Below are 24,715 nucleotides of genomic sequence, written 5' to 3'. Positions count from 1 at the left end.
TCGATTTGGAGATAATTTGGTTGATACCTATAAAATATAGTTTACTCTGCACTGGCTCTGTTGACTCTGTTTGGTGGTGCCTTTGCTGTTATTGGTGTATGTTGTTGTTTATTTAAAAATATTAAATAATTGCGGATTTTCTTAACTATTTTTTCTATTTCATTTCTTACAGAATGACTGCAAAAAGGTTGGAGGGTGCTGGGACAAAGTTATTCGACATAAATGAAATGAATTCACATTTAACGGATAAATTTATTTTACAAAATATAAATTAGAAATGATAACCTTTAACATTTAAGATGTAAAGTGAATGTAATACAACATGATGTTAGCAAAATGTTTCATTTCTAAATATTTTTTCTAACCAACAACATCGATCAAGAATTAAAAAAATCAGCAGGTACCTTATATTAAGCCACATTCGTCACTTGATCAAAACCTAGTTCAAACTGCACCAAATCTCCGTTCAATGTCACCCCCTTTGGCAAAACACCCCCATTAATGCTGCACCAACTTTTACTTTCACTTTGCCAAAGCGTTCCGCAATCGGTGTGGGAGGTTTGCAAAACAATATCACTGTACCGACCAAGTGCATCGTGTCAAACCCTACTGCGATGACCTTGCCTCTGTCACGCCAACTAGATCAACGCTGCCTTTTCCCAGCATTGTGTTTGAATTGCGGTAGGGACTTTCACAACTGTTAGGTCAAATGAAACAATTGGATGTTATTTTTTTTTGTAAGAATAAATAATAAACTACGGTTCTTTATTTAAAACGGTATTAGTAGATGGTTCGATAGAGTACAATAAACAAAAACATTACAACAAATAGTCACTGCAAAAGTAGTGAAAATTGTGCGTTGAGGCTCGAGGAAAAATGGGGGGAAAATCGTAGGTTGACAGATGGAGCAGCAGGTGACAGTTTCGGTGTCATGGCAAAAGAACTCAAACTGCGCTGCTCCTGGGGTGGCTTACGTCTACTAGAATCATTAATCATTAAATTCTAACCCTAAAACTGTCCTTCTCGGCACATTACATGACCGCTCCTATCGTCATGGCCTACTTCCGCTCGTAGCTTCCGTACTCGTCTTCCTCCTCGTAGCGCTGCGTAGTAGGCGTGTAGGTGGGCCTTCTCTGCTGCAGCGAGATGTTGATCTCTTCCGGGCTGCGGTACACGCTCTGGTGGGTCGGGCTGGCCGGGGACACTATCCGGTACGAGGAGGGCGTCGTCGGTCCCTGGTAGACGGGCTGCTTGCGGATCGTCTGCTGCTGGGGTACGTGGTACGAGGGCTGTTGCTGCTTGGTCTGCTGGACCGGGGTACGGCGGTCCTCGTGGACACGCTGCTGGCGCTCGTAGTCGTAGTTACGCTCGTCCACGTAGAAATTCTCCGGGTAGTAACGCTCGGAGTATCTGCGAGTAAAAGTAACCGTAAAGATATCCTTAAATCATACAAAGGGTCAACCACATCTTACCTCAGCGTCACGTTCGGCTTCGACATGTGCTCTTCCATGTTGATCGGCTTGTACAGGTAGTCGTTCACGAAGTGATACTTAGACGACTGATCGCAGATGTTATCGCTGGACGGGGGCATACAGATCAGGTGCACCTGGTGGAACGTGAAACCCTCCGGGCAGATCCACGAGTGCTTCTGGTTCTCCTGGCAGTAGTGGAACACCTCACATCCGAGGCTCTCATCAGCGTAGTATCCGGTGGTTCGGCCACTGCAGTGGAAGTCCGACTTCTCCAACAGCTGGGACAGCCGATCGGGTTCCTCCTCAACTTCCAACTCCTCACTGGAGTAGGCGACCTTTTTGCTCTTCTTGTCCTGCTGTTGGGGATGGTGCTGGCGGCGGGTGTAAACCTGCGGCTGGGGATCTTCCTCCTCCTCCTCGGAGCTGTACTGGGCCGAGTACGAAGGGCGGGCGCGGTACTGGACATTACCGGCGGCGGCCGGCGCAGAGTCCTTCAGGTTAGATTCCTCCGACGAGGTGTGGCCATTGCTGAACTGCTGGGGCTGTTGGGCTTTTTGCTGCTGCTGGGCGGACACGATGACCGCACACAGGAGCACGGCACCGCACAGGAAGAGTCTGTGAAAAGGGAGAAGGGATTGAGAACATTAGTTATATGTTTGAGGCAACTTTTCTGGTTAGTCTAATATAATTTTCTTTGACATGGTTATTTTAAAAAAATGTAGTATTCAACAAAGATTTTAAAGATTATAAATTTAAATCAAAAGGAAAAGGAGAAAAAATATAAAATTCGTTTTAATTTTTAATCGATGAAAATTATCTTAGAAAAAATCATAAATTTCAGAAACTTTTGAAAATTTAGAGAATTATGGTTTATTTCCATTATTTTACTAATAAATTGAAATTTAGATACATTAAAAAAAGTCATTATATTATTTCATCAAATTCTGAGGATGAATATATCTGTTTTTTAAATGTTTCTTTAAAAATTTCTTGAGATTCATAATTGGTTTTTTTTTGTGATGATAAGTACTGGAACTAATTAGACAGTTTTTTTTTATTAATGTCGCAAGAACCTGTTTGGGGTCAGGGTTAAAAGGGAACAATCTTGAGGGACTTTAAGATATTAAGTGGCAACCATTTTTTTATTCGGAATTGAATTTTAGTGCATTCCCTGCCAATATGGGTTTAAATGCTATGGAATTATCTTAATCAAACATGTTGTCACGTTGTTTTGCTACATGTTTGTTTTTTTTTTTTTTTTTCATTTTTTTTTATTTTGAAAGAAATATCGATTTTATGATTGAAAGCAACTCTGGCTATTTTTCAGCTTCATTTTTTTTATTTGAAAATTCGTTGCAGGAGAACTACTTACTGAGAAACATCTTACTGAGAAACAGCTTCAAGAAAAACAAAGCTTGAAAATTAAAGCATCTGAAAAAAAATTCAGTGTTATCTAAGACCGTTGAATATTCAATATCCTCCAATATTGTCTCGGAAAATCAAGGGGCAAAAATTTATTTAATTTAAAAAAAAATCAATAGAAGTAGAACTCAAAGTAGTTTTAAATGCATTTTCTTGGGTTGATAATCATTTGAGTTTTTGTAAATTTTCAATATAAAATGCCGTCAATGTGTTTTTAATCATGTTTTTTGCGTCGATAAAAAGATTTGACTGATGATTCAAAATTAACTGCACTAGAGTATAGTATATTATATTATATTAAAATCTTTGCAATGTTGGAACCTTGGCTGGCTATATAAACTTTATTTTTTTTTCCTTATGTGAGGGTCAAGGTACATTAATTGTAACAAATATTTGCACACTATTATTGTTATTGAACATTTCGTGCAACTTAAAATTTGCTTTCTGAAAGATTGCAATGATAACTTTTAAACCTTTTCAATATTTCAAGTTTGATCTTCAAATATTATATTATTTCATGCAACAGAATGAAAAAAATATCGTTTTGGTTTTTTTACAGCCTGAATGAGTATAAAATTAACTTCCACGTCTAATATTTGAAAATATAATAATGAAATAAAATACTTGATCCTGTTTTGGGATTTCTATGCATATAGTTTAAACATTAACGGAGCACATTAACCACAGCTTGATGCAAAAATTTTTGCTACAGGCATTTTTGTATCTTCAAAACTACAAAATAACTTACAACATAGTTTTTTACAATCAGATTGTAGGACTGTTAATTGAAAACTGTTTTAAATCGGTCCATTATTGACAAAAAATCAGGATTAAATAGAAAAAGGGGTCAAGCATTCTATATTACGCCCATTTGAAACGTTAGTCTTCATTTAAAAAAATTCTAAATATTGTTTTTGAAAAGATAGGCAAATATCACGAATATTCAATTTTTTGCTGCTGAGATATCGACATTAGAAAATGAAGGGTTGTTTGGGTGAGATTTTCTAAACTGAATTTTCCTAACTTTAAAAAATAAAAATTTTCGGAGATGGTCACTCATGATCATTATTTAAAAATATATTTTAAAAAAATCGAAAATTGCAACCTTGAAAACGGGACCCTTTAAACTGTAAAGTATTTTTTAATTGTAAATTGAATTTTAAATGAAAAAGAATGAGGTGAAACTAATTTTATAAATGAAATTTCCCTTTTTACAGAAAATCACTATTTTTTCAAAAAAATCATAGCTTGGCGGCAGCATTTTCGACCATACTTCTCTATGGCTCAAAAGTTGCGGGTTTTTAACCCTTAAATCATATCAAAAAATCTCGAAAAAATTCAGATATTGGGAAAATGAGGTTTTGTTAAAAATATAAGTAAAAGAACGGCATTTTTGTCCTTTGTATCTAATTTTCTGAATAGTCCTCAACCATACCTACAACTTTGACCAAGACAAATGTTACAGATTTTTTAATGTTTACGTACCATTTTTGTATGGACAGCTGCCGAAATTGTATGGAGATGACACAAAATAGGAAATCAGTCGTAATCGACTGATTTCGTAGAGAATTGCTCAGATATTCTAACCTTATTATTTAGTTAGTGTGAATTTAACCAATGTTTGATACTGATTTATTTATTTGCTAGTTTTTGTTGATGAGGATGAAAATCAGAGCAAATCCTAATTAACTTATTAACTTAATTTGCAACTTCCGTACAAAAGTGCGAACCATTGAGACAGTTATCTTAATGGAAGTTATTATCTCAAGTTTCATGACAAAAAAAAACCGAAGAGGCTTGCCTCTAAACATGGGAAAATTTCAATTAACATCAACACTCCGTGAAGACAGCTCATCTTTCAACACCTTCACTTTCGCTGGCATATTTGCAAAATATTTTTCCCAAACCCGCCACGAGAGTGAAAGAAAGATTCACACAAACGCGATCGCACACATGCTTCTGGGTAATTAAATTTACGCGAAAAATCGCGCACTTTTCAAACATCATTTTCCCCCTAAACGCACCGGACTAAGACCTGCGGAATGCCAACTTGAGCCGCGGATTAATTTCACTTTCGTTTCGACTACTCTCACTAATGAGTGAAGTGTGGGCTGGGTTGGGTTGGACTTCTCGAGCACGCACTTCAATCAACGAAACGGACATGTTTGGACAGCTGAATTACACGATTTTTTTTCGTTTGAAAATGACAGCGTAAGTAGTGTGAGTAGGAGGAAAACAACAAGTTGTAAATTTCCGACAAGTCCGAACAGTGACACTAAAACCGAAATTCGAAACCTCGATTACGGCAGCAGCAAAATGAGGGGGGAAAAACAAGAGTTGCAGCGCAGGAAAAGCTATTAAATAATAAAGTGGGAAAAGCCGGGCAAAACGAAACCACCGGGGCCAGCCGAGTTGGGGCCTGAAATGATAAATGTTTTCCGCCTTATTATGGCACATTGAAGATTGAAAGAGGAAAAATCAAATGATTTTAGCGTGAATGGTGGTGAGTTATTTTTTCTCTTGTTTCGGTTGCAGTTTTATTATGTTGTTGTTGTTGTTGTCGGTGATAGTGAATGCAGTTCAGATATTGAAAGTATTGATATATTGATTCCTGAAAGGAAAAATGCAGGTTGTAGAAGGAAGTGTCCTGTCATCGCCATCAATAAATCGCCTTGGTAAAAGCATTGGCACGGAAGCAAATATTTTAATCCACGTTTGATTTATAGGTGTTTTGAAGGAAATTTGTTTCCTTGGTTTCAGGTATTATATCCGACATTTTATTCTACTGTTAATAATGTTCAAAGATCACAGCAGAATAAATCAAATAAAAATGTTGTTTTTGTCTACTGAAGTCATTGATCATACAAGATCAAACAATCATCAAGATTATCGGAAATGTTGCGTTCACGAACAATCCCCGAAAACTTCCTCCGGAATCTCGAATCCGGAACCACATCGTGCTACTAACAACGTCTTCATAAACGCATAATCAACTCAGTCAGACAATGGACCCCAGTTTCTGATCAATCAGATAATCCCTCCCTCATTACCACCCTAATGAGGCCCGTGCCCATTCACCACCGATGGTTTTTTTTCGGCTGCTCCCGCATTGTGCTTCGAATTTACATCTTTTACGGCCATCATCTAGCTTTAACGATCGTACGATTTTTATTGAACCTGTGGACATCAGACGGAGTTAGCGTTCACATAACCCGCAAGATCTAGTTTTGTATTTTTTTTTTCATCTTTTAAACTAGTTAGCTTAACTTCCTTTTTCCACCCCTACCCACCCACACATTGCGCGGTATAAACAATCGACAGCATGGCTGCCCTGCGAGCGCCCATCGAAGTAGGCTGTGATGGGGGAGGCAAATGAGAGTGTGCAAAATAAAAAAAAACTAGCGAGTGAAAGTTTTTTCTTCTCGTGCAATTTTTCTCCTTTCAAGTGGGCAGTGAGGGTGATTTTATTGGGGTGATTTGGTAAATTGGATCATTTTTGGAAATGTTTCATAACTTTTAGTTTGAACCTCGATTTTTTTTTAATTTCAACATGGTGGCAATAAAAAATTATCACATACTGAATTAATATAAATAAAAATATTGTTTGGCAAGACAAGTTTTTTTTTTCAATATTTTAGAATAGAATTATATATTTTCTCTGAAATACCACTGCCATAAGTGAATTGCAATTCGCGAGCTCTAAAATTTCTTTGGAGTTTTTAAATAAACAAAAACAAACTTGGAACAAGAACCTGAAGTTTTCCACGACATCGCATTTTTTCAGGTACTCTTCTGGTTTCGTATTCTCATTCTATTTCAGGAGTCGATTCGTTAATTTGAATTCCGCTAATTGATAATTCGATAATTTGAATCCCGATGGTTTGAGTAAGTTTGTTGACAGTCGGATTATTGCTCTACGGGCCATTTTTTTTCGAAAATATTGAGATTTTTTTGTTCTTTCAATAACATTATTTTTTTGTTTTTTTTTTTCATAATTCATCTTTAATCTGTTTTAGTTTTTTTCTACAGACTCCAATGAGTATCTTTTTTATTTGCTGTTTCCATAATTCCATATTTAAGTAACTTTTTCGTGTTCTAATGTTCATTATTCAAATTATCAAAAAAAAATAAACTTGATCCATTATGTGTCAGTAGTAATAAATTGTGTCAAAAAATAACAAAAAATAATGTATACCAATTTCAAAATTAAAGGAAGGTTATACGGCAATCATTGACCTAATAAAAATATTTTTTTTTCAAAACATTTGCAAATGAAACTTTGCAAAAAAAAAAAAACGAAAAACCATTAAACCAAAGATTTTCTAAAAATTAAGCTTTTTATTTGAAAAAAAGTTTTTTTTGTGTTTTCCAAAAAAAAACGTACAATTTTCTTAAAACCCAACCCAGCCCCTAGACAGGTGTCGATCTAAAAATTCACCAAAAATCAATTTTCAACCAATTACTGTACTGGGGTAAGTTACACAGTCCATACACTATTTTGGAAAAAAACTTTTTTTTTATTTAGTTACGTTGAAAATTCTTAGTTTTAATTCCGGGGTCACTTGTTAAAATCATATTTAAGATGTTCAAACTTTATTTGTACGTTAAATGTACCATCACTTAAGTACCTGATATATTTTTTAAGAAAAAAAATTATGTTTATATTTAGTTAATTATTAGGTAAAATTGTTAAAAAGTCGGAATTTTGCCTGAAATTTTTTAAAACTAGTCTTGTTTATAAAATTATCGATTTATATTGCATTTTATACTGAATTCGAAGCACGAATCACAAGTTTTCACATTTTACATGAAATTTGTTCAACTGAAATTGCCTATAAATTTTGAGATTTTTATTAATTGTGTTTCAAAAACACATATTATTTATTATTTACAAACTTATGTAATCTTCTCCTAGTGGAAAATTGTCCAAAGAATCCGAAAATGCATTCCGTTTCCGATTCAAAATCATGTTCATTGAGAAAATCATGACACTTTGAGAAGTTTAAAATAATGACTTCCATCGACTTTTTCTAAACTATAGTTAGGTGACTTTTTAAACTTTTAAACATTTTATGAAAGGTTCTTTTTGAGATACTTTGAACACTTCTCTATTACGGTCAGTATGATTATAAAACAATTGCGTACGTATTTTAATTGTACTCTTCATTTTGCGGAAAATCGCAAAAATATCAAACTCACCCCGTTTTAAGGTAAATGATAATGGTTTCATTCTAGAGTAAAAATGTGAAAAACATGCAAAATATTAAAATAAGTCGTTGTAAAATTATGAAAAACTAAATAGACAAAAGGTTGGAGTATTGGTGGTAGTATTGGCCATATCGATGCCTCTGTGCTCTCATATGCTAACTAGATAGGAAAACCAGCAAGCTTAGTACAATAAAGCACAGAGGCATTGATATACTTTCAGATAAAAAACATAAACTAAACAAGATAAATGCAATCATAAATACTAAAAGTAAAACATGAAAAACATAAAACAAGAGAAGTGAAGTTTTTCAAAATAACCTCCTAAACAAGGGAAAAATAAAAAACTTCGAAAAAAATATTTCGGCACTACATAGGATTCGATTTTATGCGTTTTTTTACAGAAATAAATTAGGTTTAGGTTGATACACATTTTATTTAAAGTTTTTGTTGCTCGGCTTTGAGAAAAAATAGCGGAAACTTATTGGGTAATAAATACCTTTTTTACAAAAAGCTATAAGATAAGAAATTTGATTTTTGGGTAATTTCAGAGAAAGCAAAAAATCTTGTAAACTATGATCGGACACTTTTTATTGGAGGTCAAAATGTTAATTTGATTCTCTCAATTTTCTCATATTTATAAGAAATATGACAGATATGTACGTGAACCCATCGATTTTATTGATAAAAATCCTATAAAATCAAAATAAAATTAAAATATTGATCTACACTTCTTGACGATATATTTCGATGCTCCCCGCTCTTCTTTCGTGGTGCCAAATATTAGATTTTTTTTATCTTTATGATCTTGGAAAAAAAAAACAACAAACAGTGTGTTCTGAATAGTTTACAAACGATTTTACAAAAATGTTAAATGCAAATTTTAAATGCAGTCAGTATTTTTTACTTTCCCTGATTGTTTGGGAAATTCTGAGGTTGGACCAAAAAAATCAAAATTAAGCCTGTTAAATTATACATATTTTTAGATTTTTTTCATTATATTTAATGTTTATAAAATTTCAAAATCAAAAATGATTACAATTTATGTGTGAAATTTAGAAAACATGTAGCAATTAAGCAAATTACCCCATCAAAAAAAAAGTGCAAGTGCTTCAAAAAAGCATGCAAAAAACGATTCAACGTTCAAATTAGATCAGTTACGCCGCGTCCGTCACACCATCCTTCATGCTTCTCTCGCCGCGTTGGAGGTGGAGCCAACCCGTCAATAATAATTGGCAGAGTTTATTACGGGATTAAATTTTTCCAGATTTATGCTCCTCCGTCAGGCCAACCCAACCGCCGCCGGCGGCGACGACTTTAAGGTATACGCAAAGAAAGTGAATGTGTCGTTTCGGTGGTGCACTAACGGAGCATTACAATGATACATAATTAAAGCTTGCACGCATTAAATGCAGCTTTTCGTGGAATTTTGTATGCTTCATTATTGGCTTAACTTTTCTATTTTGAAGCTAATTGTTTATTTGTTTAGCTGAGAGTCCGGTTTGAAACTAGTTTTTTTTTATAAAATTGGTTTTTAAATCAAATATTTTGAGGACGCAAGTCCAATAACATCAACATAAGTCTTTACTCTAGATGTGAACTTAAAACAACCCTCTTTCCCACCTGATCGAAAGTCGCACACGCGGTCGTCGCACGAAGAACGTTCAGGATTTCGGAGCATATTGGGCCTCGTCGTGTGAGCTTGGTACGGTTCAGGATTGCGCAACCACGTGGTTGTTGTTGTTGCGTATGAATAAACAATGTATTCATTGTGGAACTGCCCTTAATCGTTGGAATTCTTGAGCTCTTGTGTGTGTGTGTGCGAGGAAGGTGTATAATGAAGGCAATTTAGTTTGGGTTGGGTTAACTTAAGGCTCGGCTTCGAGAGGAAACGATGTCAATTGAGATTGCGAAAATTATGCAAAAATCGATTGTGTTAGATTTTGCAAGATCAAACACCTTTCTGCTAATAGTTTAGTATCTTATCGATAAAAAGTGAATACTGACGAATCCAGGTCATCACCAACTGATCTTTCTCCTTTTTTTCTCGCGATCTTACGCGCACATTAAAAGTTACGCAACTTAAACCACTTTTTCACCGCCATCGCTCCATACTTTTCTCCAAAAGCAATTCATTACCCGCGCGCCAGCAAATCGAACAGGTTGCTCGTTTACAACGGTGGTTGGCCCACTGACTGAGTGACTTACAGAGCCTGCTGCTCCTGACGATCATCAGGAGATTTCAACTGCGATCGCGCTCCCAAGCGCTCCGAACCTGTTTCGAGATGGCTTGCAAGCAGATGTTGTAAACTGCGATTACGAGACCCTTTTGAACTTTTTGACTTTCTGATGGCAATTGAACAAGTGCAGAAAAAACAAATAAGTCGTTAATGTTGGCTTCCCTCATGCTTGTGGGGGTTTTGCGGTGAGCATAATTACGATTTACGATAAGTGTGGTCTGCACGTGGTGGAGAAGCTAACCTGCCGACTCTTCCCACACACTCACGCCAGAATGATGGGCACTTTTGGTGAAGATTTTAAGGTGAAAAGTCAAGTAAGCTAGCCGTCGAGACAATTGAAACTCACGTTATCACCTCAATGTCGCAATATTTAAGAATGCAACCACTTGAAATTCTGCTAAATTTGCTCCAGATCGCACGACACCGATTTATCAACCTTCACAGTCACTTCTTTTGGACGATCGCTCAGATCTCCCACGAAGAAGCGCACCGGAAAGTATAGTCTCGTCAAAAAGAAACAAGAAAATAGGAACAAATTTGAGAGCCATGAAACCCGGACAGGTTGTTGTCTCATCTCCGAGACCCCAAGCGACGAACCCTTTCGTTCACGGGCACCAGACACCGATTCGTGACTTTGCTCACCTGATTTTGGCCTGAGTGATGAGCATCAAGAGACGAGATTGCGCTTGTCTGCTTGATTTGGAAATGAAGCAGTTAATAGAATTACTGGCACCATGCTTTGCAGGGGAGCAATCTTCGCAATCATTACTCATTGATTTGGACGTTGATATTAATAATTCTGTCAAGGTTTTGTAAAAACAAAGTTTTGAGAAATTTTGAGCAATTAAGCTCATAACCAGAAATATTGCAGTAATTCTATAAATCTCATTCGTGTTTTGCCTACCTCACCATACTGAGGAAAGGCTATATAATCACTCGAAAAAAGGAAATTCTTAACTCCGAGACCCACATTCGATCCGTCTTGGGGTCCCATAAGTCGCATTTGAAAATTATAAAGTTAAGTTAAGTACTTCAAAAGTTATGCTAAAAAACGATTTTACAAAAGTACGGAATATTGTAAAAAGGGTGATTTTTGTAAGAACCCCCGTCATTTTTAGTAAGGTATTTAAAAGACCTTTTCAACGAGTTTAAAAGATTGAAGATCTCCCGAGCGTGGGTAAATAACAAGGGAAATGCGTAATAATACCTTTCTCTGGTATCAATACCAAATTTTGGTATTCATGGACTTTTTAAAATTTGTCTTAAGGATTATGCAAGAGAAAAATGTGGTATCATACCAATTTAAGGTATTGTTTTGGTATTGCAAAATTGCAGAATTTGTCAATGATCGAACACCACATTTTGGTATTCTTTTGGTATTACAGTATATTATCAAATTCCTCTGAAACTATGGGAAAAGTTTGAACAATTTTGACAAAATAATTGATTTTGCGCTAAAATAATGTCTCAAAGCGAATGCTTTCATTGAAAACCGGAAATTTCAAACTTGATTTTAAATATTTTTGATATACCTACTAAAGAAATGACTTGGAGTTGTGGAAAATTTTCTAAGTCAGGATGGCACATTTTGGTATTCTTTTGGTATTGAAGTGTTTCATCAAATTCCTCTGAAACTACGGGAATTTTTTTTATAAATTTTGACGAGATAATTAATGTTGCGCTAAAATGACTTGAAACCCAAAAATGTTAAAGCTGATTCTCATTTTTTTATATACCCAAGATTTTTTTTAAATCTTTGAAATTTCTCTAAGTCGCGATGACCAAATACTTTGAAAAACGAGTCAATCGACAGATTTTTTTTTTAATAATAGTTATTTTTCAATCTTGTTATTTTTCAGAAGCTTCAAGAACTTCAAGCACAGGCCGTTCATCAATGACAAATGAATTCGATGTGGTGAAAAATATCACTAAGAACAACATGGAATCATCAGGTGAGTAGATTTGGCTGTTGCATATGGATCATTTCCGTTTTCTCACTAACTGCAACTGCTGCACTAAAAATTGTATGAAAATACCAAATTTTGGTATTACTTGTTCAAATACCAGCGACCATAATGTGCTCTTGGTTGCCCAGTAATAGATGGTAAAATATCATGAAATCATACTAAAATCATGTATTTGGAAGACCACAGGAATACCAAAATCTGATTTTCCAAGGGCGCGGGAATACCTAAAAATTAAACCATGGCAATACCATGTTTTGGTACTCAAGCAATGTTCAAAAATCCAGAAGACCTCAACTTGGTATTGAAATGGTTTTATTTTGTGGTATTATTTTACCCTTGGAATAACATGGTCTGGTATTGTTGTGCCCTTCCACTTACAAGATTTTGGTATGATTTTATGGTATTTTACCATCTATTACTGGGCAACCAAGGGCACATTTTGGTCGCTGTTATTTGCCCAAGTAATACCAAAATTTGGTATTCCCGTGTTATTTACCCCTGCTCGGGCTGACGACCCTATCAAAAGTTATAAGCACTTAAGTGCCCTGAATTATCTGACTACCCAATCTGATAGTATGAATAATGAATCGAGTTTATAGAACACTGAAAGGTCCGCCCTTTTGTACCTATTTTGGATAGCATTACCCTCTAAATGTGAGGAAGGCACCAACCACCAAAGGGTGGATTAAGTAACGTTTTTTTTTATTTATTTCTCCGATGTTTTAAGTGTTGCCACAGAGTGTAAAATTGCTATCGAAGATCCCAAGTAACCTAAGTTAACTTTAATTTAAGTTTTAAAGATAAGGATGTTTTTTCGGATTTTGTTTGATTTATGGATTCTCAATATTTCTCATAATATGAAAATATATTTGTTTTATAATCATTTCAAAACAGATTAATCTATTCTTTCGAATTGAAATTATTGAATTTGAGAATTGATTATTGTTAGTAATAATAATTTAATAAATCCCTGTATTCAACTCGAACACTTCTGTGACACTTTAGCTGTTGAACCACTGTATCCGCTATTTGACCACATTCCTGAATTGTGATTTTTTCTATCTGATCACAAAACTTGATGATGGTTTGAACAGAAGCCTCCGTCATTTTGCACGAAATTATTGTGATTTTTCTCAAGCAGCGTCCAGACTGTTTCACAAGTTTTATAATAACAGTGTCGTCGACTGACTCCATGTTCTTCATGAAAATTTCTTCCAATTTTGAACATTCGCGAAACACCGTAATGATAGAATGTTTTGACATGGGGCAGTCAATTAGTTTCAACACTCTTAAACTTAGATTTATTTTTAGGAAATAGTCATCGTTGCAAATTTTTCGTGTTGAGACATACGACAATTCTAAATGGCGAAGATGTGTCAAATTAGAACATTGCATAAAAAACTCGTTCCAACTATCTATTACGCAAGATTCAAGCCTAAGGAATTTGAGATTTGGAAAGGTCTTTAGCCAATTGTTATGCAGTGTATGCTTTTGAACATCAAGACTTACTAAACTGCAAAGCACTTGCCTTGAATACATGAATTCTGCGTTTCTATCATTGCCAAAAGCATTGACTTTTAAATATTGCAGCTCTTGCAAGTCCTCAAAAAAATCTGAAGTGTAAATTGACTCATACTTTAAATGCGTATTAAATTCAAGTTCCTGTAACAAAGGATGTTTTTTCCCCAGTATTTTCAACATAGCCTGAAAGTAAATAAAATATTTTACTGGAAATACAAACAATTAAAAAAAATAAAACTTACAATGTTGTGACCGCTAGTCAGATGTAGGGATTCGATGCATGGTTGCTTCAGATAGTATTGTTCACCAAGTGAGTTATTTTGCAATTTACAAGTTAGGTGCTTTAGTGCAATGGTATTATTAGTAGACAAAATTATTTTTTTACAGAAATCATCCGATCCACATCGGACGGTCAAATTTTGCAATGTTTTTTTGAGAGACATAATAAATTCCAATGCTGATTCATACAATTTGTCATTGTTGTTTATTTTGTTGTAACTATCAAAAAAAGGTAGTTTAAGTGTGTTTAATCTTGTACACACATTTTTAAACAACTCCAAAGTTTCTAGATGAGCGAAGCCACATAGGTCTAGTTTTTCCAACGATTTAAGCTGAAAGTTTACATTGGGTAAAACTGAAGGATTATAAATACAAACTGTTAATTCTTTTAATTTCGTCGCTTGCTCCAACATTTGAAGCAGCTCATCTAATAGTACCCTACACTGAGTTACAGTTAGGGTGTGAAGATTTGCACAAACTTTCGGCCACCAAATACTAGGCTTAACTATCGTCACTTGATCAAGAACCATTCGTTTATAATGAGTTGATTTCAGAGCACCAACTTCTCCACTGTCACTGCGTAAGATGGTGTGAGAAGGAAAACAAATTTCCATCCTGTCCATTACGGAACTAGTCCCAACGATCCGATTCCAAAGACGACACGTCAAACGAACCTGAAACAGTTGATGCACGCTCAAGTTCTGGAAGACCTTTTCCCAAAGATCATCTGGTAGTGTCGTCGTCTTTTTACGTGATCTTTTTTCATTTTTCGCTGTCGATGGAGGTGTAATCGTGGAGCAGTGTTTTTGTAGTCGAGGTTCAACCGCTGGACGTGTACTCTCAATCCTTCCAGCCACACCACTTTGTCTGTCCATCTTAGCCTTCAACTGATCGTGACACTTGGCGAACCCCGAATCTACCTTCGCCTCCAGCCGATCAATTCGCGCCATAATGTCCTTCAGCGTAACTTCGGCCGACTCCTGTTTGGGAGACTTATCGCTACGACACTCGGCACAGAACCACTTCAAACCGTCGTCCGAAGCCAACGCGGCCCACATGGTTAGGTTCAGATCGGCACACAACGTATGGAAGCACCGTCCACATCCTGGCGAACCACTGCACGTGACGGTTTTATCCCTCGCGGCGTTGGCCGGTTGATGGCAAATTCCACACAACTCGACGTTTTCCTTGGCGGTATGAGACATTTCTTTACTACTTTCTTACGCGAATGCTGGAGATAAACTGATTTGGTTTGAAACAAAATTGACTGTCCTTTGATTTAAGGTAAACAGATTGGAAAGTATAATGTACTACCTACAAGCATTAGTGTGGTTCATTTCAGAGTATTCTTCTATACTACCTCAAAGATCGCTCGGCTAGGGGAGAAATCCAACAGAGAAGCGACACAAACACCTCTAATCTACTGTTTGATTGGTAAAAGTTGCAAACTTATAACTATTCAGCATCTTCTCGGTAGATATCTAATTCCCCAGGATCTGTTAGAAACATTTTCAAAAAAGTGTAGTTGTAGTTAAGTGCCTCGAAATAATTGTCAAAATTGAGGGCCCCGATTGCAGAGATTTCTACGCTAGGCTAAATTCCAAATTTGAGCTCACTCTGATAAGCGTTTGGCCATTCTTATTGAAAAAAAAACTTTGAAATCACTCGAAAAACGAACTATTCAAATATTCCTCTCGGAACAGTAGTCTTGGAACTTGGGTCCTAAAGCCTTACAATATTATATTCTGGAGTCCGTTGCTTTCCAGTTTTAAAACAACTAATCAATTTTTATTTTTCAATATATCTCGTTATTTTTACTTTTAAACTTTTTTTTTCGAAAGGAAATGCGCTAAGAGGCAAACCTGGGTGCTGAAAAGACAGAATGCGTCACGTGATTTTCGAAAGATCCCCACTGCTCCCCACTAATACAACAGCACTACAGCTGTAAACATAAACAAAGTAGAAGGCTATGTTCAAGCTCAAGCGTGACACATTTTTTGCTGCTGAAGTGAATTGTTTTGAAACATTTTGGATCTGTTGATGTTGATGTTTTCGATGAAAAATTTAGTGCGTCCCACTTTTTTCTTCGTATACTAAACGATGGGCGGCCAAAAGAGGCCTTTTTTGTTTTCCACGTGATGAAAAATTATGTCAAAATTGGGTGGAATTTCGTCAATCAGAAGAGCAACTGAATGGAAGTTTCGAGATTATGCATCTTTGATGTGCAGTAATAACATCGGAGTAAGATTATCCAATATTATTTGGCAGGTAAAATTCATAGTTATTGATAATTCGTCGCTAACATTTCAAAAAGCGTCATAACATAGGTTTTGCATGAGACATAGCGATTTTGAAATGTGAGCAACGAATCATGCCAATCTCGATTTCAACCCTGTTCTTAAGATGTTTTGACTTCGAAAACCTTAATAGCTCGACGCCATCGACTTTTTTTTATTCCTGACAAAATAAATTATAGATCGATCACAATACTTGCCACTTTTTGGTATTATTTTGCGAACAGTAAATTGGTTCCACTTTGACAGTTCTAAATTGAGGCCGCTTTGCGGACAACTATTCTGCACCCAGAGGCAAACATTACACAGAAAACCTTTTTTTGAACAACCACGACAACTTGTTTTACTAGACAAACTACCTTTACATGCAGCTGACAGATGCTGGCAGATGTCCTGTACTAAAACGGAACCGACGCGTTTTGGTCACTATTTTTAACAGGGCATTCAAATGTGAGAATTGGGTACTAAAGCCCTATGTAAATTTTTATATACAACGGTAAAAAACACGATTAAAAACCATTTCTAATCACTTTTTTTCATTTTAATGCAATTTTTTTTTGACAAGACAACATTTTTTCGATGGATCAACTATGGTCCCCTTGGAACGAGCTGTCAAGTAGGAGCTTTTCTGTCAAGAAGGACCGCGAGGTTAATTTTTCAAAATTGATTTAAAAATCCATTTTAAACTCTTTGTGGTCGTAAAAGGGTCATTGCACTCAGAAAAAAAAGCTTTATCGCTGTAAACAATAATATCAGCAATCTAAGCTTCATTTTAGGACCCAATTGGGTCTTAAAATTAAGATTTAACTGCTGATATTATTGTTCACATTGATAAAGCTATTTTTTTGACTAATATGACCCTTAGTTAAAATGGATTTTTAAATCAATTTAAAAAAAAAATACTTCGCTTCCTTTCATCACAAAAAAGGCTTTTTCCAAGAGGAACACACATTTTTTTGCATTTAAAAGGTATCTGTAATGGTTTTAATCGTTTTTATAAAAAATGACATGAGGCTTTAGGATTCTATTTCGTTATGTCATGAAGTTATTTGTTTTTATTTTTCAATTTTATAGAAAACTGTTATGTTTTAAAAACAAAATTTTAGCATATTTGCGATCAGCTTGGAAAAAAAAAATCTGTTCAATAAATACGGGATTATTGCTGTGATTTTAAGACTCAATTGGCCGTAGTATCGCGAGCCTGATTTAAAACAGCAATAAAAAATATTACAGTCCAGAGGGATAATCTGAAGTTTCGATTATCCGAAGGTTTATGGGACTTCAAATAATCGAATTTTTTTTTATTTTCTAGTTTTAAACATTTCGAATTTTTGATTGCATTTTAGCATACCAAATAATTTTTTCAGTATTTCAACCGCGCCATTTTGGTCGCTATTTTGGATTTAAGAACTTTAAATTGCTTCAGAGCATGTTTGGGGTCATATTCAAGCTTAACATTCAAAAACAAGACAACGACCAATTTTTTTCGTGAATCGATTATCTGAAGATTCGATTATCCGAAGTGAAATTTTCCCGAGGCCTTCGGATAATCGAGTCTGGACAGTAGCATGAAAGTGGAATTTTCAAAACTTTCGTTTGCATAACTTCAAAAAATCTGAGGAATCAAAAAATACATTATATAGCAATTATTTTTGTATTTTTAATCAAATACAGCACTTTTAGACTTTTTGCTGGTTTTGAATTTTTGGACCACAGATCGGAAAAAGATAGGAAACCTTAGGGAAAAAATATTTTCATAAATTCAATTGAAGTTTCGCACATTTTTGATGGTAACATACCTGTCATAATGTAAAGACCATTTTAAAGTTGGCTTGAAATTTGAAATTTCGTTATTTTTGGTTAATTTTAGTTAATTTTTGTTTAACAAATTTGTTTATAACAAACATAATGTTTATCCGTCTATCTGCTATTTGATAGATAGTATTGATTCTAGATTGATAATATTGTTTTTTTTTCTCTCATTTGCCAGATTTAATTTTAGTATCTCTACCGTTTCTTTGGTGTACAGTCCAGACGCGTTTATCCGAAAGCCTCGGATAAATTTCACTTTGGATAATCGAATAACGAAAAAGATTTTTTTTCGTTATCTTATTTTTGATTGTCAAGCTTAAGTATGACCTCTAAGCTACGCTAGAACGGTTTAGAATTTTTAAATCTAATATGGCGGTGAAGAAATATTGCAAAATGCATTTTGTTATTTAATTGGTAACTATTGAATTCGCTCCCCCGCAACTCCCCTCCCATCCAGGTGTCCACGTGGTTGATGGGTCAATTTTTAAGTCAATGTAAGTTTTTCAAACTTTTGATAAAATTTAATATTTTTTATCATTTTCCTTTACAAAAGTTCTCAATTTTTCTGGAGAACTTTACAAGATTGAAGTCCTCATGTTAAGTGCTCTAGAAAAAATGTTACCCGGATTCTATAATAAGTTCAGAATTGGCCAGCGAGTCGCAGTTTGGTGTCCTAGATTACATCTTCTAGTATACATTCGACTAATAATCAAATTCTAAGCAATGCCGGTTTGTAGAAATGAAAATTGTGTTAATTTCTCGGTATCGGCTGAAATTCCTCTACATGAATAGAAATCCTATAAGCAAATCTGGTAACTTTGTGTTTTTGTATTCGACAGCATGGAAAAATGTTTCCATAATCGTCATTATTTTTTTTCGATTTCAATGAAAATGTTTCCAAAATCGATAACATTGTTGTTCAAAATCGAGAAAAATGTTGACGATTTTGAAAACATTTCCATGCTGTCAAATTCAAAAACACAGAATTGCCGGATTTGCTAACAGGATTTCTATCCGTGTATTGAGAAATATTAATCTCAGTGAAGTTATTCAAACGATATGCTATGAAAACGATATTTTTGATACAAAAAACGATAAAACAACCTCAGTTTACCCGCATCTGTTCAATTTTGTCTGTAAATGATGTATTTATAATATTTGAAAAAATAAAAAGATGGACCTAATCCGCTCAAGTATTTGCGAACACTCACAGCTGAACAGTTCATGCAAATTGCTCGTCTACCTCTGTTCACCACAAAAGCAGCTTGGTGTATCTTCCTCATTGGTAGTACATCAGAAGCAGCAGTAGAAAAAAACACGAAGCCAGCACTAATCGCCCAGCCAAGCAAGTACTAAGAAGTAGTGGCGCCCTCTGGGAGCCAATTCGCAATGACCTTCCCAGACACATTTCTCGGTTCAACGAAACAAAACAGCGATTCTTCGACCTGCCTGCAGTCTGCAGCTACTGCTACTGCAGAAGAGGTTGCTCATTTTCCCACCCAGCACACCCTTTCCAAAGCGGTGTTGGCGGGCAGCATTATGTTTACGGCCCAGTTGCAATTCGACTCTTATTTTTATTTATTTTATTTATTTTTTTCCTCAGCAAATAATGGGAAGGGTGAAGTGATTTGCAGTGATTTGGCCTCGAATGAGGAAGGTGAAGCAGCGAACGTCGTGGCTCGTCGGTAGGCAATTAGCACTCTCTGGCAGCGTGATTTAAGTGTGTATTAGGTTTGAGAATCACTTACTATAGTACCTTGTTACTTGACTTTTTGAAAACTGACTTTTTTGAGGTGATTTTTTTTTACTACTTTAATTTATAACATAGATATTCAAAAAATTTGAGGTAAAACAGACCATGCATCAACGTTCGACCCCACACGTTGCACATCAAGTTTTTACACACTCTTGAACAACAACAACAAAAAGCCAATGAAAATATTGTTGTAGCTTCACAGCATTGCAAATTGCGCAAGCAGCCGACGCCAAGCCACTCCGACCGAAGAGGTCGTGTGTCGGATCAAAGCAAGCTCGAGGAAGATGTCGAGTTCAAAGCACTCTCCTGAAAGCACACGGCCTGCTTGGGGGGTTTTCCGCGCAGTAGCCGGAAAATACAGAGGAAAAAAAATTGAGTGCGATAAGATCGGTAATTTGACGAAATTGTTGAGCTCGCCTGCATAACACAACCACGACGCATGTGTTACGCGTTGCACAAAAGTGTGGCCCCCCGTTCGGAAATGCATTTGGCACACTTTGACGGTTGGGAAAAATGGTGGAAATTATCCGCGGAAAGAGTGATGCATTCGGTTAAAAATAGACATAATTTGGGTGTGTTTCTCACGTTGGATTTGAGGTTAGATGAGTTATCAGCATTTTCTTGTATTGTATCATTACATTGTTTTCCGCAGTAAAGTGAAATGATTCTTTTGCAGAACATTTAGAGTTAAAAAGTTCCGAATAATTTTAAATGTTTTCGTTTTGGTTTACGAGGATTTCCCTTAAGCAGTTTAAAGATTTGGCAACTCTTTGAATTCTAAAAATGAACTTAAAAATTATACAATCGACTCTCTAGTTGTCGATCTTCTCAAACTCAATATTCCTCCATTGATTAAAGGTTTCACATCTTGAAGGTAGTGCACATTTGGATACTTTCTTTTTACTCTCGAAAATCTCTATAGCTCAACGCCTTCTCTTCTTGATGATCCCTTCGACTTCATTTTCTCTGGTAACTTTTTGCAATTTTTAATGTGATTTTCTCAGTGCATCCAACCCAGAATTTCCCGGGGCAGAATTCCCGGAAATATTTTGTAACTGAGAATTCCCCAATTCCAAGATTTTATTTCATTTTGTCTCGGATTTCACGAAATGAAAAAAAATGCCACAGCTTTTCGTCTTGAATTTCAGATTTGGTGGGGGAAAATTTGATCACATGAATACTAGCCTATACCATGCCTAGCTCTTTTAAGATTTTCTATTCTATAATTGAATAAATTCAATATGTTCTTCAATATATTTTTTTAAAATAAGAAGGTTAATTTCATATAGCAAGACAAATGCAGCGAATTGGGACAGCTGTTGAAGCTATATTCTATGCACAGTCTTTTCAAATTTTTGGTTGATTTAGGTTAAAACAGAAACAGAACAAAAAATAGTACATCGATTTCCAAATTTAATGCTGCTATCGTCTCTATTCAGATTCGAAAATTATTTTATGAACAAAAATCCCAATTCTAAAGTCATCTAAAATTTAAAAATATCATTCTTTTTTTTTCGAACGTTATTAGTAAACACAATAAATATTTTTAATCATTTCTAGTCTAAAGCTTCTAATTACTTTTGCTTATTTAATCTTGAACAAATTTGATTAATTGTTTTGTATGATTGAAAATCCAAATCACAAAAAAAAATGCTTTTAATCCCGGGAATTCACGGGATTTGAAGAATAATTTTCCCGGAAAAATTGGGCGCACACTTTGTTCGAGGTTCCCATTTTCATGAACGCTTGTTCACGATTTTGGGAACTCTTTTTTCTCCGTGTGTATTTTAATTCCCTGCAATCACACTTTGACTTTGATTTTTTGTCATAATAATGCTTTTGATTTTAGAAATTAGTCCTTTCTATAATATTTTAGATTTATTCTGAGTTTTGGGTAATTTAAACGAAATTCAATGATTTGGTGATGATGCTCGTGGATATTGAAGAGAGTTATGAAACTTTTCAACATATTTTTTATTGGGCTTTATGTCAAAAAATATTACCACTAAACAAGGTTTAAAAAAGGAATTTAGAAAAGCTATTCTTTAAGTGTCACTTTTAAAATTCGTGAAAAATTTATTGTTCATTGAAAAATTACACTTTTAAAAACAATTTCGAAATAAATAACTCTAAATGAAAATAAGTCTAAATGGATAAAATTGAAAACAGTTAAAATTCAACTTGATCATATATTTTTTTCATTTCTCATCAATTGTTCCAGTAAATTAAATATTTTCCTCACTTTGTTAAAATGGAAGAAATACTGTAAAAATAAGTACCTAAGTGTCAAATAAATGACGTTCAACTTCAAACCGTTAATATTCCATAAACTAGTGATTTTTTTTCAATGCTGTTATTTCTTAGCATTTATATTTTATTTTCTAACTCCTCGACATTTTTTTAATTTGATATTCTAAGTACGCGATCTGCAAACAATAAAACCCAAAAATGTGTCCATTGTATCCATTGAACACAAACAACAAGCTTTACTCTAAAGTTTAGTTTCATTCGCCTATTCATTGCAATACATTTAATTGGCTCTCCACCCAACTTTCAGTAAGATTAAAGAAATATTTCAGAATAAGAATTTTTTGAAATATTAGTGCTTTTGTAGTGTCATTGGCATTTCTTTCTAATTATTATCTATATTTTTTTTAAATTTTACAAAGTCTTGAAAAAAATGTTATTTAAATAATATAAGTTTTGTTAATTTAAAATATCAATATTATTTACATTATGAAATTTACGATGGAAACATTTACTGATACTTTTCGAAGGTTGAATTCTTTGAAGGGTTTTAAATGTTAAAAAGAAAACCAGTAGCTATGAAGCTGTGCATGAGTCACTTCGTTTAAACGGAATATTAAGTAGATACACTCACATGTTGCATTTCAATCAAATTAAATCTAACAAAAAGCCATAAATGAACGAGTACTAACCGCATGATGAGTATGTTTGCTGTCCTGTTGCACTGGATCCGGCTTAAATGCAAATTCAAACTTTTTTTTTCTCCTCCGATATCCTCCTGAACCAGCTGCTGCTTATCAATTCACCACCAGTTCCTCTAGGCTAATAAAAATCACTTTCTTCTGCCTTCGATTACCGCACTCGATTCGATTAGGCTAATCCCACTTGCGCGCGAGCTGATCTGATTAAATTCACTTTTTTTCCTCTCCGGAACAACAATTCAAACCGAATCCAAACACTTTCGATCACGTTCACTTTCCAGCTCGGGGACTACGGGGTCTTTACCACGCTGTGGTTACCACAAACTGCTGAGACGACGGTCTGGTGCCGACTGACGGATTGGGCCTCTGCTCCGGCCAACCAAGCCAACCAACCCCCCAACTCAGTTCACTTTTGCTGCCGCTGCAGCACCAACAACAAAACACACAGAGAAAGAGACTTTTGCAGATGCATGAAATTAAGGCTTTGCGCGCGCCCGCGGTTTTCCCACTTTTGCCCACCAAACCAAACCAAACACCCCACACACCACCTCGTGATGATGTTTCTCGCACGTTAATTATGCTTTATTATCGTTATAATATTAAAACGAAAGCATGCTCGTTTTTTCCTCACCAACTGCTACTACTTTTCCACGGCACTTGCATCTTGGAGTAAATGTTCGCAAAAAAGAAGAAAGAAGTTGAAATCGACATTCACTCTCGCATGCTGGAGATGCTAAAGTCGGAATTACTAAGCTACTGAAAAAAAAACGCGGGAAGACGCCCTTCAACCTCCAGATCGTAGCAGGCAAATGTTCTGCCCGACTAAGTAGTTTTTAGTTTTATACCAAGTGTGTAGGAGACCCCATCCCGAAGTGCTACTATTGGGCATGAAGCGAACCTAAATTTGTCATCTATTTGTGTTCTTTGAAAATCTGGAAATCGTTTTGAAAATGTCCTCAAACCCTGTTCAAGTTCAATAAATAAACAATTTCAACTGTTTCACAAACACAAATCAACGCTAAAACTACAAACCTCAAACCCTTTTCAAACCATCCGCCAGTGGTGTAGGTCGTTGGGCGACCTACCCTCAAGCCCCCTCCGTTCAAACGCATTTAAACACCATTCTCATCTGTAGCCGCCGCCGGTACTAAACGCAGCTAAATTAGTAGTCGCTCTGTACGCTAAGTAAGTATCAAATTGGTCATTTGCGCGTAAAGCATCACTCGAATGCGCGCGCGCCAACATTCGCCATTGTTGATGCGTTTTTTTTTTTGGATGGGAAGCTGAACCGACGTTGAAATCTGTCACCTCCCGTGAATGGATTGTGATGAATTTTGAGTGGGAGCGCAATTGGGTGTGAAAAAAGATAGCTACTTTGATGGTCACGTGGTGGAGTTTGAGTTTGAATGAGATAAATGAGAATGAGACGAATCATTACGATGGATTGCTTGTGAGTAATAATTTTTGATTATTTTCCCCCCTAAACCTGTTTTATTTCCACGCTTCTACTTAGCCATACATATTTAGCTAGCAAATTGTGAAAGAGAATGAATAACAAAATCTGAGTTCTTTTAAGATCACGCTTTTTTTTAAACCAGATAAATCTTTGGAAAGATATATCAACTCCCTATCAAATAATGGGTTTCAATGTGGATTCGTAAATATACTTTATTATTTTATATTTAAAAAATCTGGCACACAAACTACACATACATTCCTGAATTCTAAGAAAGGATGCCCAGATCATAACAAAAGACGTTTTGTCTCTAAATCCAAGAGAATTAATACTTGATAAAAAT

The 24,715-nt window shown here is 35.4% G+C and overlaps 1 protein-coding gene across 1 annotated transcript; it reads right to left on the bottom strand.

The window, feature by feature from the left end:
* Window positions 1-725: 725 nt before the first annotated feature.
* Window positions 726-23,632, bottom strand: LOC6030973. Its single transcript, XM_038265881.1, has 3 exons — window positions 22,908-23,632; window positions 1,473-2,087; window positions 726-1,410 (listed from the first exon to the last, which is right to left on the bottom strand). The coding sequence occupies exons 1-3, from the start codon at window positions 22,910-22,912 to the stop codon at window positions 1,059-1,061; spliced, it is 972 nt and encodes a 323-aa protein (XP_038121809.1). The 5' UTR covers window positions 22,913-23,632; the 3' UTR covers window positions 726-1,058.
* Window positions 23,633-24,715: the final 1,083 nt, after the last annotated feature.

The sequence above is a fragment of the Culex quinquefasciatus genome, chromosome 3 (assembly GCF_015732765.1).
Source record: "Culex quinquefasciatus strain JHB chromosome 3, VPISU_Cqui_1.0_pri_paternal, whole genome shotgun sequence".
NCBI lineage: Eukaryota > Metazoa > Arthropoda > Insecta > Diptera > Culicidae > Culex > Culex quinquefasciatus.
Note: the sequence above shows the minus strand (reverse complement) of the source record. Positions and strands in the feature narration are given on the sequence as shown.

Bases quoted from the DNA above. Each gene is read 5' to 3' on its own strand.
- LOC6030973 (XM_038265881.1), bottom strand. The intron at 1,411-1,472 runs GTAAGATGTGGT...TTTTACTCGCAG, and splicing joins AAGCCGAACGTGACGCTGAG to ATACTCCGAGCGTTACTACC.